This window comes from Pongo abelii, chromosome 4 (assembly GCF_028885655.2).
Source record: "Pongo abelii isolate AG06213 chromosome 4, NHGRI_mPonAbe1-v2.0_pri, whole genome shotgun sequence".
Taxonomy (NCBI): Eukaryota; Metazoa; Chordata; class Mammalia; order Primates; family Hominidae; genus Pongo; species Pongo abelii.
The window spans coordinates 102763809-102783313 of NC_071989.2; the positions used below are offsets into that span (position 1 = coordinate 102763809).

Here is a 19505-nt window from a genome sequence, read left to right on the forward strand (position 1 = left end):
CACTGGGGGTAAACTTCTAAAATCTTCCCATTCCCCAGGCTTTTACATTCTTATTCCACCTTGAAAATATTGTTCTCACAACACTTGCAAACTTTTCTTTAGCAATGACACATCAGACTCACAGAGTAGACTTGAAGAGTTTCCGAGTGGAGTGAATGAGATTCTCTAAATCTACTCAACACAGGATTTTTTTAAACACTATTATAAGTAGAATCACAATAAACAGGTTCATTTTGTTACCCACTGTAATGCCTACATGGCATAGCCTGAATTTCTACCCTGCCTAAACTTTGATTATCTTTAAGAAACAGAACGCCTGTGATAAAAAGTTTCCTTTGTAACTAGGCAAGCTGAGACTAGTTAGAACCAAGATAGCCATTGAACAACTTTAAAAAGACCTCAAGCTTCATTATAACCTCATTTCCATGCTAAATAATGCTCCCATCAGCACAATGACAGTTGACAATCACCATGACAATGACCAGAAGAAGCCATAAAACGACAAAAAAAAGAAGGCCCCCCATTTCTGGAAGACATGACTATTCCTCCCCTTGCTTTTAATGTCCAACCCCTTCATTAGAGAAACTCTATATTTTAACCCCCTCACCCCTTACTAATTGAGAAATCAATTTGTGGGCTATGCTCTCACTGCTCAATTTCATGGTCATTGAATAAAGACTGCACTGCTTGACACTCACTTCCAGTTTCATGTATCGATTTCATCACAGGGGGCAGGGAAATACCCCATCTTTTGGGAGACTGGCTTTGTCAGTCATTTTGTTGATCATTTAAATTAGTTCCTAGTACATGAAGAAAAGGAATTGTTTCCTGTAGTGTGTTAACTTGGGTCCTCCCAAAAGATGTGTCCAAATCCTAACCCCTAGTCATTGTGAACATAACCTTATTTGGAAATGGGGTCTTTGAAGATGTAATTAAGTTAAAGATCTTGATGAGATCATCCTGGATTTAGAGTGGGGCCTAAATCTAATGACTGGTGGTGTCCTTATAAGAGAAAGGAAAGGGAGATATAAGGCACAGAGACACACAGGGTAAGGCCATACAAAGATGGAGTCAGAGATTACAGTGATGCATCTATAAGCCAAGAAATGCTTGCAGCCACCAGAAGTTGAAAGTGTCAAGAATTCTCCCAGACGGGCACAGTGTCTCACACTTGTAGTCTTAGATACTGGGAAGGCTTGGTGGGAGGATTCCATGAACCCAGGAGTCTGAGGCTGCAATGAGCTATGATCATACCACTGTGCTCCAGCCTGGGTGACAGAGACCCTGTCTCTGAGAGTGAGGGTGAGAGTGAGAGTGAGAGAGGGAGAAAGAGAGAGAGAGAGAGAGAGAGAGGCATTGGGAAGGAATGCTGCCTTACCACATCTTGATTTTTGGAGTCCTGGTTTGAGATAATAACTTTTTTGTTGTTTTAAGCCTCCAAGTTTGGAATAATTTGCTAAGGCAGCTCAAGAAAACTACTATATCCTCCATGACCCAAATTTCAAGAAATCAAATGATAGAAAATGGCTATTACCAGACGTATTTACACAGATTGCTATTAAATTTTTTAACAATACAGATAGCCATGTCAAAACATTATATTCAAAATCTGATAGATTATGATATAGCTGTTTCTGCCAAAAGGTACAGTTCCTAAAAACCCAACCTAATGAAAATATAAATGATTTTAAAAATAGTAACTGTACATCACAATTTCATAGGGCTGCCAGATAAAGTGACACTAAATTAAATTTCAAATAAATGATAAAAAATTTACTGTATGTATGCCCCAGATATTATATGATACATATTCATATATATGAATATATATAAAAGATATATATAAAAGATAATACATTATTTATCTGAAATTTAAATTTAACTAGGCATCATGTATTTTTATTTGCTAAATCTGGAACTTTCCAATTGCAGCAGGGAAATTGCATGTCTCACTCAAAGTCACATAGCTAACAAAATGTGAAACCTGACTTTGAACTTGTGTGTGTCAGACTACCCAAGATCATGTACTTTCTAATTCATCATGCTGCTTAAAGCAAAGACAATAAAACTCAGGAAAAGGCAGTAGCATTTCAAGAAGCCGTCTGGTTGTTGTTTCTGGAAAATAGGTATAGAAATGGAAGAATGATGGGCAGCTCTGGCTGCTGAGCCACTTCAGTTCCTGTTATGTAGAAATGAGATTCTGGAGAAGTCCAAACCACATTCTAGTGAATGTGGCAGTGGTGGAAATTAGTTTTTCCATTCCACTGTTCTGTGCAAGGGTGATATGAGACATAGGGGGCATAACCATTTTGATTTTGCTGGGTAGTAGGTGAGGGCATCCTTGTCACACAGTGATGAGTTCAATTTTTATTAATTCTAATAGTTATACAAGTGTTTTCTCTCTATTCATATTTTTCCAACCACCACATGGTTTCCAGGCATCATCAGGCTTAAAACCTTAATAGTTATTTTTTTTTGAGTCCCTTCATCCAATTGATCTCGAGTCCTATCAGACATTCCTCTGAACCATCTATTATATATTACTTTCCTTCTCTATTTCCACACCCGTAATTCTGGTTCAAGCTCTCAACATTATATTCCACATGACTGCAGTGCTTCCTAGCTTGTCTTCTCATTTCAAGCTATCTGTCTCCATCTAATTATCCTACCAATTATATGTATATAAATTTGCAAATCTCAAGTGACCTAATACTATCTATCCAATCAAATGTTTAATGCATCTGTTATTCATAGATGGGTCAAAGATAAATATTTAATCAATCCTTAACTCAGGTCGTTTTATCTATTTAAATATCTCTTCTTATTTTTATCTTTACCCAATAAAAATTTCACCAATGCCAGGCAAGTAAGTACACTAGTGAAGCTGGATTGGAGTTGGCATTTTAAACACTTCTGAACGTTCTTCATTCCCACAAAGTAATATTTTCTGTCCCTTTTTTTTAAGTACATGGCTCTCTCATTCCACTGAAAGTTGTTTTTGCATTTTTTGGCAGAGAAGTCTGCAGAGAATAATTTGATACTATAAGAAAATCAATGGCACACACACAGTGAGACCCAGACTCAAAATTGTAGAGGCACAGGGAATGGTGAAACAAGATTAAACACACACTGTCCAAAAGGTAGGGGCTACTTAGCTAGGATAACTGATGTCATGTGTTGCCAGAGTTTGCCTGATGTTTTCTCACGATTACATTGAGGCTCTGCACTTTGACAAGAATGCCACAGAAATGACGTGCTGTTTTCAATGCATCCTGTCAGGGAGTTCGTGATGTCTGCATGTCTTCTCAGTTCTGACTTTGACCACCTGGTTAAGGTGGTGTCCTCCATGTTTCCCCATTGTGAAGTTACTATTTTTCTCTTTGTAATTCTTACATAGCTCATGGAGAAATACTTCAAAATGCTGCAAAATTCTGTTTCACATCATAACTGTACACATATAATTTTAGCATCTATTGATGATATTTTGCCTGCTATTATTACTGGGGTGTTTGTTAAAAGGTGACTTTCTATTTCAATTTTCCCTTCTACATTTTTTTATTGGAATTCTACCATAAGAAATGCTTATACCTTCTCCTCCACTTATTTCTTCAATTATTTATCCGCTCAAAGATATTTATCTTATTCTATGGGTTTTAATCCATCATTACCATTGATATGGTTTGGCTCTGTGTCCCCACCCAAATCTCATGTTGAATTGTAATCCCTAATGTTGGGGGAGGGACCTGGTGGGAGGTGACTCGATCACAGGGGCAGTTTCCTCCATGCTGTTCTCATGATAGCGAGTGAATTCTCACCAGATCTGATGGTTTAAAAGTGTGTGGCACTTCCCCCCGTCACTCTGTCTCTCTCTGGCCAGGACATGAAGAAGATGCTTGATTCCCTTTCTGCCATGGTTGTAAGTTTCCTGAGGCCTTCCAGTCATGCTTCCTGTTAAGCCTGTGGAACTGTAAGTTAATTAAACTTCTTTTCTTCCTAAGTTACCCCGTCTCAGGTAATTGTTTATATAACAGTGTGAGAATGGACTAATACAACCATTATTTATTTTTTGCTGAAATTGTCCCAGCTTTGGTCATTAAATGTTCCTTTAAGTTGGCTCCTATTTGATTTTGACATTTTACCATCAATTTTTGAGCACTCCCTTACTTTCTGGCACTGCAAAAATGATCCAGGCTCATATTATACTTTCCCTGTCCGAGGTCTGAAATAAACCATTTCTCCAGGAGCCTTGATTACTTTTATTGGGGAAATTGTATTGAGAAACCAATACGTGGCCAAATGTATTAATTGCTACTTTGTCATTATACCTTTGTCATTGCTTCCAGGCCCTCTCAGCAGACAGATTAGGAAATATACACACACACACACATCTCCATACATTTTTATTTCTATATATCTGTATATATATTAATAAAAATCACTAGATCATACTGACACCTGTTTAGCACCACAGGGTTCATTCTAGACTGCCTACTTTCTGTATTTGTAACTATCTCCAACAATGAGAATCATGACTGTCATTGTCTATAATATATTTACTAATTTGCTTGTTCCTGGTATATACATTAAGTAGTTTCAGAATCAATAATCATCGTCTGGAGTACATACATTTATGTATAGTTCTTTTTATCTGGAGTTTTATAGTATAGGCATACCTCATTTCATTGTACTTTGTTTGATTGTGCTTCCAAGGGTTTTTGTTTTTTGTTTTTGTTTTCAAATCGAAGGTTTATGGCAATACTCCTTTGATCAAGTCTATCAGCACCATTTTTCAAAGAGCATATGCTCACTTCATGTCTCTGTCACCTTTTGGTAATTTATGCAACATTTCAAACTTTTTCATTATTATTATACCTGTATGATGATCTGTGATCAGTGATCTTTGACATTACTATTGTAATTGTTTTGAGGGAGGCCCCATGAACTGCGCTCACAGAAGACTGAGAAATTAATCGGTGAATGTTGTGTGTGTTCTGACTGCTCCACTGACCAGCTGTTATCCATCTCTCTCCTTCTCCTCAGGCCTCCCTATTACCTGAGACACAACATTACCGAAATTAGGCCCATCAATAACCCTACAATGGACTCTAAGTATTCAAGTGAAAGGAAGACTCACATGTCTTTCACTTTAAATCAAAATCTAGAAATGATTAAACTCAGTGAGAATGGCATGTCAAAAGGAGAGACAGGCTGAAAGCTAGGCCTCTTGCTCCAAACAGGTAGCCAAGTTATGAATGCAAAGGAAAAGATCTAGAAGGGCATTTAAAACACTACTCCAGTGAACACATGAATAAGAAAGCCACCCAGCCTCATTGCTGATATAGAGAAAGTGAGTGGGCTGGATAGAAGATCAAACTAGCCACAACATTCCCTTAACCCAAAGCCTAATTCAGAACAAAGTCCCTAACTCTCTTCAATTCTATGAACAGAGATGAGGGAGCTGCAGAAGAAAAGTTGGAAGCTAGCAGAGATTGGTTCCTGAGGTTCAAGGAAAGAAGCCATCTCTATGACATGAAACAGCAAGGAGCTGCCACAAGTTATTCAGAAAATCCAGCAAGATAATTGATGAAGGTTGCTACACTAAACAACAGATTTTCAATGTAGATGAAACAGCCTTCTATTGGAAGAAGATGACATCAAAAACTTTCATAGCTAAAGAGGAAAAGTCAATGCCTGGCTTCAAAGCTTCAAAGAACAGGCTGACTCTCATGTTAGGGGCTAATGCAGCTGGTGACTTTAAGTTGAAGCCAATGCTCATTTACCATTTTGAAAATCCTAGAGCCCTTAAGAACTATGCTAAATCTACTTTGCCTGTGCAATATAAATGAAGCCAAAAAGCCCGGATGACAGCACATCTATTTATAGCATGGTTTACCAAATATTTAGTAGGCCCAATGTTGTGACCTACGGCTCAGAAAAAAAAAGAATCGTTTTAAAATATTACTGCTTATTGGCAATGCATCTAGTCACCGGGACAGTTCTGATGAAGATGTACAAGGAGATAAGTGTTGTTTTCAGGCCTGTTAACAAAACCTCCATTCTGCAGCCCGTCGATCAAGGAGTAATTTCTACTTTCAAGGCTTATTATTTAAGAATACATTCTGTAAGGCTATAGCTGCTATATGTAGTTCCTCTGATGGATCTGGACAAAGCAAATTGCAAACCTTCTGGAAAGGAGTCATCATTCTAGATGCCATAAAGAACAATTCTTGGCTGGGCACAGTGTCTCATGCTTGTATCCTCAGCAACCTGGGAGTCCAAAGGGGGAAGATCACTTGAAACCAGGAGTTCAAGACCAGCCCAGGCAACATAGTGAGACCACATTTCTACCAAAAAAAAGAAAAAAGATAGCCGGGTGTGGCGACACACACTTGTAGTCCTAGCTACTCAGTAGGCTGAGGCGAGAGGGTGCTTGAGTTCAGGAGTTGGAGGTTACCGTATGTTTGTGCTACTGCACTCTAGCCTAGGCAACAGAGTAATACCATGTCTCTAAAACAACAACAACAAAAAATTCATGATTTATGAGAGGAGGTCAAAATTTTGACATTAACACGGGTTTGGAAGAAGTTGATTTTAACCCTTATGGATGACTTGAGGGTTTGAGGGGTTCAAGACTTAAGTGGAGGAAATAACTGTAGATGTGGTGAAAATACCAAGAGAACTACAATTAGAAGTGAAGCCTGATGATAATGACTGAGTTGCTGCAATCTCATGATAAAATGCGAACAAATGAAGAGTTGTTTCTTATGAATGAGCAGAGAAGGTGGCTTCTTGAGAAGGAATCTTCTCATGGTGAAGATGCTATGAACACTGTTGAAATGTTTGATATTTACCAGTTTTTACTTAACAATTGAATCTATTATTTGTACAGTTCCTAGTCATAAAATACTCTAGTATTATATTAAATTATTTTTCTCTATTTTATTCCTTTAGACAAAAGATTTACAATAGTTCATTGACTTAGTTGATAAAGCAACAGCAGGGTCTGAGATGACTGACTCCAATTTTGAAAGATGCTCTACTGTGGGTAAAGTACTATCAAACAGCATCTCATGCTACAGATAAAACTTTTGTGAAAGGAAGAGTAAATCAATGTGGCAAACTTCATTGTTGTGTAATTTTATGAAATTGCCACAGACACTCCAATCTTCAGCAACCACCACCCTAATCAGTCAGCAGCCATCAACATCGAGGCAAGACCCTCCACCAGCAAAAAGATTATCATTCACAGAAGGCTCAGACGATTGTTAGCATTTTTTTTTTAGCAATAAAGTATTTTTAAAATTAAGGTACCTACATTTTTTAGACATGCTTTTTTGTGAATAATGCTATTCACACTTAATAGACTACAGTATGGTATATATATATAACTTTTATATGCACTGGGAAATAAAAAAATTTGTGTGACTTGCTTTATTGTGATATGTGCTTTATTGTGGTGGTCTGGAACCGAACCTGCAATAGCTCCAAAATAGGCCTGTATGTATAATTCAAATACTCTTTTACATAGCTACTTCTGTTAGTGGTTTTATTTCTTATCCCCTTAGATGAGATTATTGTTATGGGTTCCTCCCATATCCTGGTTGATTTTAATTATTTATCTATTTTGGGGTGCTAAAATATTGTCATAGTTAAAGACTTTAAATTAATTAAGAAAATTGACTCAGATAAATGTCATTTCCTCTTTATCCCTTTTACCCCATTCCCATCTCCCATTCTTGCCATCTGTTATTTACTTATATTCTGTATGTTACCAATTTCATTAGTTTCTAGCTTTTGATTTCTGTATTTCTTTTGATAGAAATGAGAAGACAGCACACAAATTCTTATGTATTTCTTTCTTACATAGAATGTGGCATATTGTTGATACTCTTTTGTACTTTGCTTATGTGAACTTCACAAAACATCCTGTACATTTTTCCATATCAATTTCTAGAGATTTTCATTATTTATTTTTACAGCCCCATAGTATTCCACCATGTAGATATGCCATAGTTTATTCAACCACTCCCCTATTTATGGGTATTTAGATTCTTGCCTATATTTTATAATTATAAACAATGCTACAATAAATTCTTGTATATATATGCATTTCAAATTGTTGGGGGCATATATATGTAGGACTAAAATTTTGATTTTCTGTTGCCAAGTCCAATTCTGTTTTAGATTGAATGATAAAACTGAGAGCACTTTGAAAACTAAAAAAAGTTGTATACACTGTAAATATAGCAAAATAATACTTTGTTATTTGCATTATTTTCTTTATCTAATTTAATTGTATCTTCTTTGGAAACAGGCAGTTCAATTCAATAAACATGTGTCCTTAGCTACTAAACCAGACAGTTATTTGGAAAACTTCTCCTATCTTTTTAAATTCTAATATTATCAACCACATATTTCCTCACTAAGAATGTCTTTTCAAACTTTTTTTAATGTTTTGTAGAGACAAGTTCTCACTGTGTTGCCCAGGCTGGTCTCAAGCTCCTGGCCTCAAGTAATCCTCCCATGTCAGCCTCCCAAAATGCTAGGATTACAGGTATGAGCCACCACACCCAGCCAAGAATGTTTGATATTTACTAGTTTTTACTTAACAATTGTATCTAATATTTGTACAGTTCCTAGTCATAAAATACTCTAGTATTATATTAAATTATTTTTCTCTATTTTATTCCGTTAGATATAGGAGACAAATTAAAACTGCAGCCCTAATCTGGTTCTTTCTATCCCCTAAATATGATGTCAAATAGGGTAGGAGGAACAAAACAGGATCATATGGTGCCAGGAGCACTCTCAGGGTTGTCTGACAATGAGTTAGCAAGGCTTGGGGACTCTCCTTCCTCCTGGCAGGAGGAGTTATACCCAAACTCAGCCTCCTTTGGAATTGGGGGCTCTCGGGGCTCTCAGGTCCCTCAACGTATCCACCTCCTGCAGTGTTCATATTCAAAATGTGCAAAGGATGCTACACAGCCTATCTGGGGTCTATTCTTGGTCCTGCCTCTATCCTGGGTTCAAGGAATCCCTCATGTGGACTATCCTAGTTCATCAAGAGATTGCGTTGGGATTTGGAATCTGGGAACTTAAGAGTATTTGCCCTATCTTATCCTTCATCATGCCCTACAAAATGTGTTTAATCCACCATGAGAATACTGCCAGATCTGACCAGGCCTCAAAAGATCACTTGTTAGTAATCTCTGAAGTTTTGGAGAGATATTAGTCCTGGGTCCCACAATGTGAGCAGATTCAACCGAGCAAATGTATGCAGCAAAAAGAATTTCAGGTCTACCAAAAGGTAAGTTCTGACATGGCTTCAAATATATGCCTCACTTATGTAACCAGTAATGTCAGTAATTACATATGATGTAGAGTCCAATTTGTCAGCAGTTTGATAGGGACTTTGCTGTCTGGGTTGGGAATAAGTCAGAGTTTTGGAACTTGCATCAAAACCTCTTCCACCATGGTCACAGGAGTCAAGTAATGTGTCAAACTGTGTCTTTGAATTCAAGCTTCTAAAAATTATATTCTAGTTAATTTTTTATAACTCAAGCAATCACATGGAAAACAAATTTGTCATAAACATATAAAAAAGCTTCTAGGTGATATTGCTCTTATGCTCTTACCTCCTCGATCTCGAGCAGCTAAACTTTGACCCCTTCTTAATGTAATGTCCAACTGGTACATTCCGGGATCAGCCAAGGGGACTTCTGCATTACTGGTTCCAGCAGCGTTTATTTTCTGGAAAACACGAAATATAAAAAATATTAAATTTGCTATCTCTGTTCTATTTTCTCCAAAGGGGGACCATATGTAGCTTAACCCAAATTATAAGAATTAGTCAATAAGATAAATAATCTTCTGATTTCATACAGTCTCATAGTCACTCAGTTCTCTGAAGGTTTTGAAATTTATGAAATTCTTTAGACTCAAAAAGATGGCAGTTACAGAAATGTCCTGTTTTAATTCAGATTATGGATAACAAATGGAATATAAAAACATTTCCCATGGAAGTCTCCACACAATTCAACTAAGAAATATGAACACAGAAATACTGTCTGAAGTGAAAACATAATCAATGATGAGTGGAGAATAAGAGTGCAAGAGCAGTTGACTTCTACCTAACTGGAAATTAAAATTAAAATGATTGATTCAGGTGACTGTTGACTCATTTATCTGTGCAGAAAAGCTCATACCTATGAATTAAGCACTTCTGCTTCAGCCCCAACATAAAATTCAATTATATAGAAATAAATTCACCTAGCATATTGGCAATATTTGCAAGAAATATATTCTCGATGGGGCTAAATTTCTAGTGCTGCTATATGGAATAAAAGTACATAAGCTATTCCTAGATCTAAAAATGTTTGTGAGGCTGCCTCTATAGAATTTATTTTTAACAACAGTATACTCAATAATTTACTAGGCGTCGAATTACAAGAGGAATAACGATATTAAAACAACACAAATGAAACATGTAGTAAAAATTCTTCAGGTCATATTTTGCAGTCTCTGCCACTCTGTATACAATAGGAAAGCTTTTCTTCGTGTGTTTGGGATTAATTTAAATTCTTATAATTTTTTTTTCTGATTCAAAAGGAAATGTCCTTTTGTCTTAGAATATGCATGGATGAGGTAAAATAACAGACAACAGTCTTTTAATTCCATAATTCACATAAAATGAAACAATAAAGCATCATTTAAACAATCTTTACGGTATATAATTCACATACCCTACATTTGCTCGTTAAAGCAGCATTTTTTTTTTTTTGAGGTTTTAAGACCAAGGCAAATAGCTTTGCTGTTGGAGCAATTATTATTTAAAACAAGAGGCAGCACAGCTTTGATTGATAACCTGAACTCATTGTCTCTCCTCTGGTAACAATAAAAAATAATTCACTTCACCTTCTCATGATATCCTTGTTTCTATAAATGATCCCTCAGTCACTCAGCCTAGAAATCGCTGAGCCATCTTTGACTTCTTCATTTGATTCCCACCCACGTCCAAATAGTTGTCAAATCCCCCCCACTCCATTTCTGTATGACAGCTCCCAATTGTCTTTTTCTTTTAATTCCTATTACCACTCATTTGGATCAGGCCTTCAAACAACAAAGGAGTAAAAAGTAAAATGATTGTCTTGCTCTTCCCTTACCCATCTGATTGTGGCCACCAATGACAACAATTTGGGAAATATTTTTCACACTTTTGAAAGTCTTACGCAAACGTATACACATACATACAGGTTTGGTTTTTTGTGGTTGGGCTTTCAGTTTTCACTAGTTTTAAACAAAGATAGTATTATGTTTTGTCTATTATCAACAATTTCTAGAAAAACATGGGCACTTTTCTAGTCAATACATATAGATCTTTCTCTTTAAAATGTTCTAGCTTTATTGAGCCATAATTGACAAAATTGTATGATTTTATGATACACAACATGATGATTCAATATACGTATGTTTTGGGCTTTGATTACCACAGTCAACACATCTCTCACCTCACTTGTTTACCCTTTTGTTTTGTTTTGTGGTGAGGACATTGAAGCGTATTTCAAGTATACAATTCAGTACCGTTAACCACAGTCACCACGCTGTGTATTGGATCCCCTGAACTTATTCATCTTACAACTGAAAGTCTTTACTCTTTGGCCAACATCTCCTCTTTTCCTTCCACACCCCCACCCCTAGTAACCACTTTTTTTTTTGAGATACAATATTTTTTCCCAGTGTAGGAATAGCATAATTTCTTCCATTATTTTCCTATTGATGGACATTTGTGTTAGTTTCATTGTTTGCCACACAGGACTGGCGCTTTCATTTCTCTTGAAAAAGTTTACAGAATGAATTTTTCCAAAAGGGTTTCCAAAAGGTTTAAATAATTCATGCTTCTATCAAAAGTGTACAAGAGTACCTATTTTCCACCTTTAGCCAGGCTAGAATGTTACTAATTGTTCTAATTTTTTTCAAGTTTAAGGCACAAAACATGTTATCTTCCTTGAGCACATATTTCCAAAACTATGGGTAAGGAATCTTGAAACCAGTGTAAAGGACAAGAGCGTGACAGCTGTTCACTAAGCCATACAGAAGATACCAACTTGGAAGGAAAGGAAGCCAATCAAGATTTTCTAAACAACTTTTCAAAGAACAGTATATATGTGGGTCTAATTAATAAGCAAGATTTAAATTCAGACCCAGCAAACTTTGTTGAGGTCCAATTGTGCTTCAAGCTTTTCATTAGGTTCTTTTGTATAATACAAAATTGTTTCCAAATAAACAAATCTATTAATAAATACTAAGCTGATGTAGGTTTTCTACTTTGTAAAAAATGGAATAAAATCTGCAGGAAAAGAGGAATTTTTTACGTGCCCTGCCTCTTCCTCTACTGTTTTGATAGGTATCCTAAAGCCAGAAAAATGTGAAGGCTCAGACAGCTGTATATTTTGTAGTCTTCATTGCTCTGTTCAGTGCTTCCTGAAGTTTAGTATGCATAGAATTTGTAGAGTACCAGGTTTTATATTTTCAAATATGTATTATACTTTATGTTCAGGTTAAGGAATTTCCAAAGATAATTTTAACTACACTAGATTTTTCACTTCTACAGTTTTAGAATTTAACATTTAGTTAAGGCATAACTTCTCTGGACTTACATGTATTTGCTGTAGTCATTTCCTCTTCTACAAACTTGTAATTTACATCCTTTGTTCTCTTTTCTGCTGTGTTGTTTGTCTTTTTTAAAATGGCATATAGAACAGTTTAACAAATCTATTGCAAGTATTTCCTCCCAGTGTCATCTTGTTTCTTTGATCTTTGTAGATGGTATATGTGGTCATATAAAAACTATTAAGCAGTTAAAGCTGTCATTTTTTCCCCTTTAATGACTTCTGTATTTCTTATCTTGCCTAATAATGTTTTCCATATCATAGCAATATGTATTGATTCTCATATATTTTAAAATTCCTTTTATAATTTTAAGTTTTATGTATCTTTTAATCATGTGAAATATATTTTAAATGTACTGTGTGAAATAGGAACCTATGTGTTTTCTTAGTTGTTGCCTGGAATTGTAACACTGCCCATTAAATAATCCCCTTTTCCTTTTATAATACATTAAGTTCCCATATACAGTTGGATCTGTTTCTGAAGTCCCCATGATCTGTTTACTTCTGTGTCAATACTATACCATGTGATTACAATGACTTTAAATTCTAATATTTGTTAGAATATGTAGCTCCCTTCTTTCTTGTTTTTCAAAAGTTTCTTGATTATTATCGCATTTGTATTCTTCCTGGTGAAGCCAAAATAGCTTGCTGGTTTAGCTGAGCCAGACCGTCTAGGTTTGAATCCTGCCACTTACTAATTGTGTGAGCTTGGGAAATTACATAACCGATTTTTGCTTCCATTTTCTTACCTGTGAAGTGGGACTAAATTAATACTACTACCTCCTTGTGAGGTTGTGAGCATTAACAGATAAGATGTCAAAATATTGCCTGGCTGGTTTGTTATTTACCACTGGGTGAAAAAAATAAAAAAAAACCCAAATAGTGCTTGGCACATAGTAAGCACTCAATAAATGTTAGTTATTGTCAGTTTCCAAAAATGAAACAAAATGTACAAAATTTCAATTTGAACTGCATTGAGTTTCTAGATTAACTTGGGAAGAATTTATAATTTCATGATATTAAGTATTTTCCTTTAAGGAAAATAGAACTTTCCATCATTTCACGTTCCTTTGTATGCCCTTCAATACAATCTTATTTTTCTTCTTTCATCTCTATCTAGCTTAATTTATTCTGGGGTATTTTATGGGTTTCGTTTCTATCGTAAAAGGAATAATTCTTTATCATTTCCATTTTGATAAGGTTATTTCTAGTGTAATGGACAAATATTATTTTGTATAGTGACTTTATATTCTGTCATTTTTCAAGTCATGTTTTGGGTTGTCTGTGTATAGAAATCATATTGTCTATATATAATGCCTTTTTGACTCTTATTTTCCAATGTTTCAATTGCTTATTTTTAAATCTTATTGTGTTATCTTCCAAAGACTGTTAAAAATGGTGAAAACACTGAACATTTCTGAATTAGATTTGATTATAATGTGCATGCCTTTTAGTATTTCACAATTTAACATGATGTTTATGAAGCTTAGGATTTTTCTTCTCTTAATTTACTTGGGCTTAAAGAAAAGCACCGCCGAATTTTATCAACAGATTTTCAGCATATGTTAATAAGATCATACAGAATTTTTGGTGGATAGATTTTTCTAACATTCAATCATCTTCATATTTCCAGAGTAGACTCTACTTGGCATTGTGAATTTGTTCACTCTATGAACAATCATGATCATGTTCAAAACCATCTATCATACGTCAGCATACTTGAGTATATCCATACTTCTTAGGTAGGCATTCATAGCTCCCATGATATATTAGGTTGGTACAAAAGCAATTGTGGTTTCTGTCATTACTTTCAATGCAATTACTTTTGCACCAACCTAACTCAAACCTATCATTATAAACTGAGCCTTCACTTCTCTTCCACAAATTCTGGACCATTTTTCCTTAACAGAATAGAATTTACACTTTAAAAACTTGTATCTTCGTCCTTTACTCTTGACCAGGGCTGCTTTCCCTTCTTGTTTCCCGTGTCTTTCTACCCAGTCTTCAAGGACCATTTCGCTAGCACTTTATATTTTTCTTTTCCATTACCACATTCTATCTCAAATGTCCTATTTGTCATTTTAAATTATAAACCTTTAAAATCAGGGAATAGAGTATTTAAGCTTCAAATTGAAAATGAATTATGCTAGAGGCTACAAGGATAGAAAGATGTCTTTACGAGCACCTGATCCAGCTGAGTAGAAACATCATTGGGGATCTAAACAAAGTTGGCAAATCCACGGGCAGTTTGTTCTGTCTCTCTTCTCCTACACTCATGTAATGCATCCAATCTGCTTTGGCACCCTGTTTGAGCAACCCAGGTACACCCTTAGAATGCTTCTCAATACAGTGCTCCAGGTAGCCATTACCAATTGATAAAAATTAGCACTTAAAATGAAACCCTGTCTACTCAAGAGCTGTAATAAAAGACTGACTGTAACATACTGAAGGTATGAAGTCATTGGGAGAGAAGGACAGAGGATCAATTATGATGGGAGAAGACTCTCAGGAGGCTTCATAAAGATAACCATGGAGCACGGTCTGAAAATATGTGTAGGACTTTGACAAATGAAGATTTGGAAGGAGGGAGCATCAGGAAAAATCAACATGAGCCTGATGGTAAGCAGTCACCAAAAAGCGTATCACTAGATTGTATGAGAAATAAGGTGGAAAGGAAGACTGATGTACAGTGAGGCCCAGCTAAGGAGGTTTCAGTCTGTGGGCAACCTGAAACCATCACAGGCTTTTGAAGACAGAAACAATAGAACCAGGCTCCAGTGAACACACACTTACTGCCTTACATGTTTTATGCTCTGGGCCAACTGCTTAGATTTCAGCGATGAACAAAACCCTGGCCTTTTCCCTCTGTAAGAGGGATGAGAGTAGAGAAATCCCATGGATCTAGAAATTATTTAAAAGGATTTACAACTGTTCAGTTTAAGTCATAAGAGCCTGATCTGACCAGTGGTAACAAAAACAAAAGATGGATTTGAGAGATTGAGGAGATTCGATCAACTGAATTTGCCAACTGACAACATGTGGGAGATGTGGGAAACAGTGGGTGAGTCACACAGAAGTTTGAGCTGCGCTCCTGGGAGGATGATAACGCCCATAGGAGACAGCAGAAATGAGAGGAGAAGCAACTCCAGGCCACCACTGTGTCAGCTCCAGGGATCGCCCAACTCCATAAAAGAACATCAAGAACTTTACTGGATCTAGAGAGACATCTCCTCTCAGGCTCACTATAGTGGTTCCAAGAAGAAAATCAGCAGGCTGATTATGGAGGGATGCTAGAAATAAATGTGTATTTCTTTATTGTAAAGTATCTTTTAAAAAGTGTTTATGAAACTTGCAAACATAAAGATATCTTAGGAAATATGTATCTGAAGTGCTAGGCTCACATATATTAAAAGCTGTAAAACGAACTTTATTCACCTCTGAAATTTTAAATATCCTAAATGATATATCTAAGTTGTCTGCTCTTGTGGTCTGCTTTTTGTAACCAAGAAAATGGCACTTTCACAGAATTTAACAGTTATAAGAAGTTAATGATCTGTACAGTTGTTTTTAATGCCTTCATCTATTTCAGACACTAGTTCCTTATTGGATGTATGATTTGCAAATATTTTGTCCTAATCTATGGATGGTCTTTTCCCTGTTGTTTTCTTTGTTGTGCAGAAGCTTTTCAATTTGATGCAATCCCATTTGTCTATTTTTGCTTTTGTTGCCTGTGCTTTTGGGGTCTTATCAAAGAAATCACTTCCAAGACCAATGTCACAGAGCTTTCCTTGATTTTTTTCTTCTGGTAGTTTTACAATTTCACATCCTATGCTTAAGTCTTTAATCCATTTTGAGTTGACTCTTGTATAAAGAGGGAGATAAGACCCTAAAAAGGATATAGCATATCAATAAATGTGGCTCACCATATTCACAGAATCAAGGCCAAAAACCACCTTATAATCTCAATGGATACATGAAAATCATTTGACAAAATTCAACATTCTTTTATGATAAAAGCTCTCAACAAATTAGTTATACAAGGACTGTTTCTCAACACAGTAAACACCATATATGACAAGTCCATAGCTAACATCATGCTCAACATTGAAAAGTTGAAGGCTTTTCCTCTAAGATCAGAAACAAGACAAGGATACCCACTTTCAACACTCGTATTCAAGATAGTACTAGAAGTCCTAGCCAAGGCAATTAGGCAAGAGAAAGAAATGAAAGGCATTCAAATACACACACATACACACGCACACACACACACACACACACCCCTAAAAGCCACCCCAAACTGTTAGAATTGATCATGGAATTCATTAAAGTTGCAGGAGACAAAATCAACTTACAAAAACCAGTGGTATTTCTATATGCCAACAACAAACTATCTGAAAAAGAAATTAAGAAAACAATCCTATTTACAATATCACAAAAAATACTTAGGAGTAGATTAATCAAGAAGGTGAAAGATCTGTATACTGAAAACTATAGAACATTGATGAAAGATATTGAAGATGGCACACAAGAAAGGAAGGATCATACATATTCATGGATTAGGAGAATTAGTATTGTTAAAATGTCCATACTAATCAATGGGATCTACAGATTCAGTGCAATCTCTGTCATAATTTCAATGATGTTATTCACAGAAATAGAATAAATAATCTAAAATTTGTATGAAGTCATAGACAACCCTGAATGACCAAAGCCATCTTCAGTGAAAAGAACAAAGCTGGAGGCCTCACACTATCAGATTTCAAAATCGATTACAAAGTGATAATAATCAAAACAACGAGGTACTGACATAAAAATAGACATATTAACAAATGAAATAAAACAAAGAGCCCAGAAATAAACCCATATATTTATGATCAATTGAGTTTTGATAGAGGTGTCAAGAATACACAATGGGGAAAGTACAATCTCTTCAACTATATATCCACCTGCAGACAAATGAAAAAAAGCTCAAAATTTAAAATTCAGAGTTCTAGGCACAGTTTGAAGATTAAGAAGTTTCTATGGTAATACTCAAAAGTTTGGGGGCTAAAGCCAAAAATCAGATGCAAAGTGCAAAGTTTTAAGTTGCAGATTATAACACAGGATAAATTCACAGCCTTATCAGGTCACTTACAGGAAAGTCAGAAAAAATCATGGAAGAGTAGTTAATGACCAGAGCATTCACATCTTCTATCAGATCAGCAAGCCACCATTTTTGCAGAAGGCCTTCCTGTCTTGCTTGAACTGGAGTCATTACCATACATGGTGATGCCAAATTTCCTTATGCTCAACTCCTCCTTCCCTCATTTTAGATAGACTAGTGGCTCTGGCTGAACTTCAGAAACTCTGAGGGTAAGACCCAGCCTGACATCAATTTTTCTTTTCCCAACAGCCCCCCCAAGTAACTTCAATATGCAGTCTTGCTTGATCCTTGTGCCAGTTATAGAAGCAAGTCTTTGTGAAAACTATGCACAAAGATTTTCCAGACTTTTCTTATTTATATCATGAAACACCTGGGTAATATGTGTGGGAATCAACAGAAGGGTCCCAGTGACTTTAGGCTCTGATGCTTGGGAGGTCTTTTTACATAAATAAAGAGAGCTTCCACCAGAAGATATAAAGGTGCTGGTAAAATAGAAGTTGGGAATGCTTCCTGACCTTTTTGAAATTTTCATTACAGGAAAAAATAAAGGGGTTACTCTGTTAGCTGGCATGATTGATTCTTTTAATTTTTAATTTTAATTTTTAATTTTTGTGGGTACATAGTAGGTATATATATTTATGGGTTTCATGAGATATTTTGATACAGACATGCAATGCATTATAATTTCATCAGGTTAAATGGGATATTCATCACCTCAAGCATTTACCCTTTGTGTTACATACAATCCAATTATATACCTTTAGTTACTTTAAAATGTACAATTAAATTATTTTTTACTACAGTCACCCTGTTGTGTTGGCAAATTCTAGGTCTTATTCATTCTTTCTAACTACTCTTTGTACCCATTAACCCTCCCCTCTTCCTCTCAACCCCCAACTACCCTTCCCACTCTCTGGTAACCATGCTTCTACTATCTCCATTTTTTTAATTTTTAGCTCCCACAAATAAGTGAGACCATGCAAAGTTTGTCTTTCTGTGCCCGGCTTATTTCACTTAACAAAATGATCTCTAATTCCCTCCATTTTTTTGCAAATCACAGAATCTCATTCTTGCACACATATGTTTATTGCGGCACTATTCACAATAGCAAAGACTTGGAACCAACGCAAATGTCCAACAATGATAGACTGGATTAAGAAAATGTGGCACATATACACCATGGAATACTAAGCAGCAATAAAAAATGATGAGTTCATGTCCTCTGTAGGGACATGGATGAAAATGGAAATCATCATTCTCAGTAAACTATCGCAAGAACAAAAAACCAAACACCACATATTTTCACTCATAGGTGGGAATTGAACAATGAGAACACATGGACACAGGAAGGTGAATATCACATTCTGGGGACTGTTGTGGGGTGGGGGGAATGGGGAGGGATAGCTTTAGGAGATATACCTAATGCTAAATGACGAGTTAATGGGTGCAGCACACCAGCATGGCACATGTATACATATGTAACTAACATGCACATTGTGCACATGTACCCTTAAACTTAAAGTATAATAATAATAAAAAAATAAAATTTAAAAAGAAAACATACAAAATTAAAAATAAATAAATAAATTAATTAAAAAGCAGGAGGTTTATTGTAGCACTGTACAGTGGGGGAGGGGTATGCCTGGTTTCTAGGGAATTTCCTGGTGTGCTGTTAGTATTACCATGCCAAGTGG

General features: G+C 35.9%; 1 protein-coding gene across 18 annotated transcripts in view; it reads right to left on the reverse strand.

Annotated features, from left to right (window-relative positions):
- The window catches only part of MCTP1 (multiple C2 and transmembrane domain containing 1), a 607542-nt gene that overhangs the window by 312819 nt on the left and 275218 nt on the right, over positions 1 to 19505 (reverse strand). For all 18 annotated transcript variants that reach the window (XM_054556461.2, XM_054556460.2, XM_054556462.2 and 15 more), the window contains one exon: positions 9636 to 9750. In XM_054556461.2, the coding sequence (XP_054412436.1) occupies positions 9636 to 9750 (115 nt within the window). The remainder of the gene's footprint in view (positions 1 to 9635; positions 9751 to 19505) is intronic.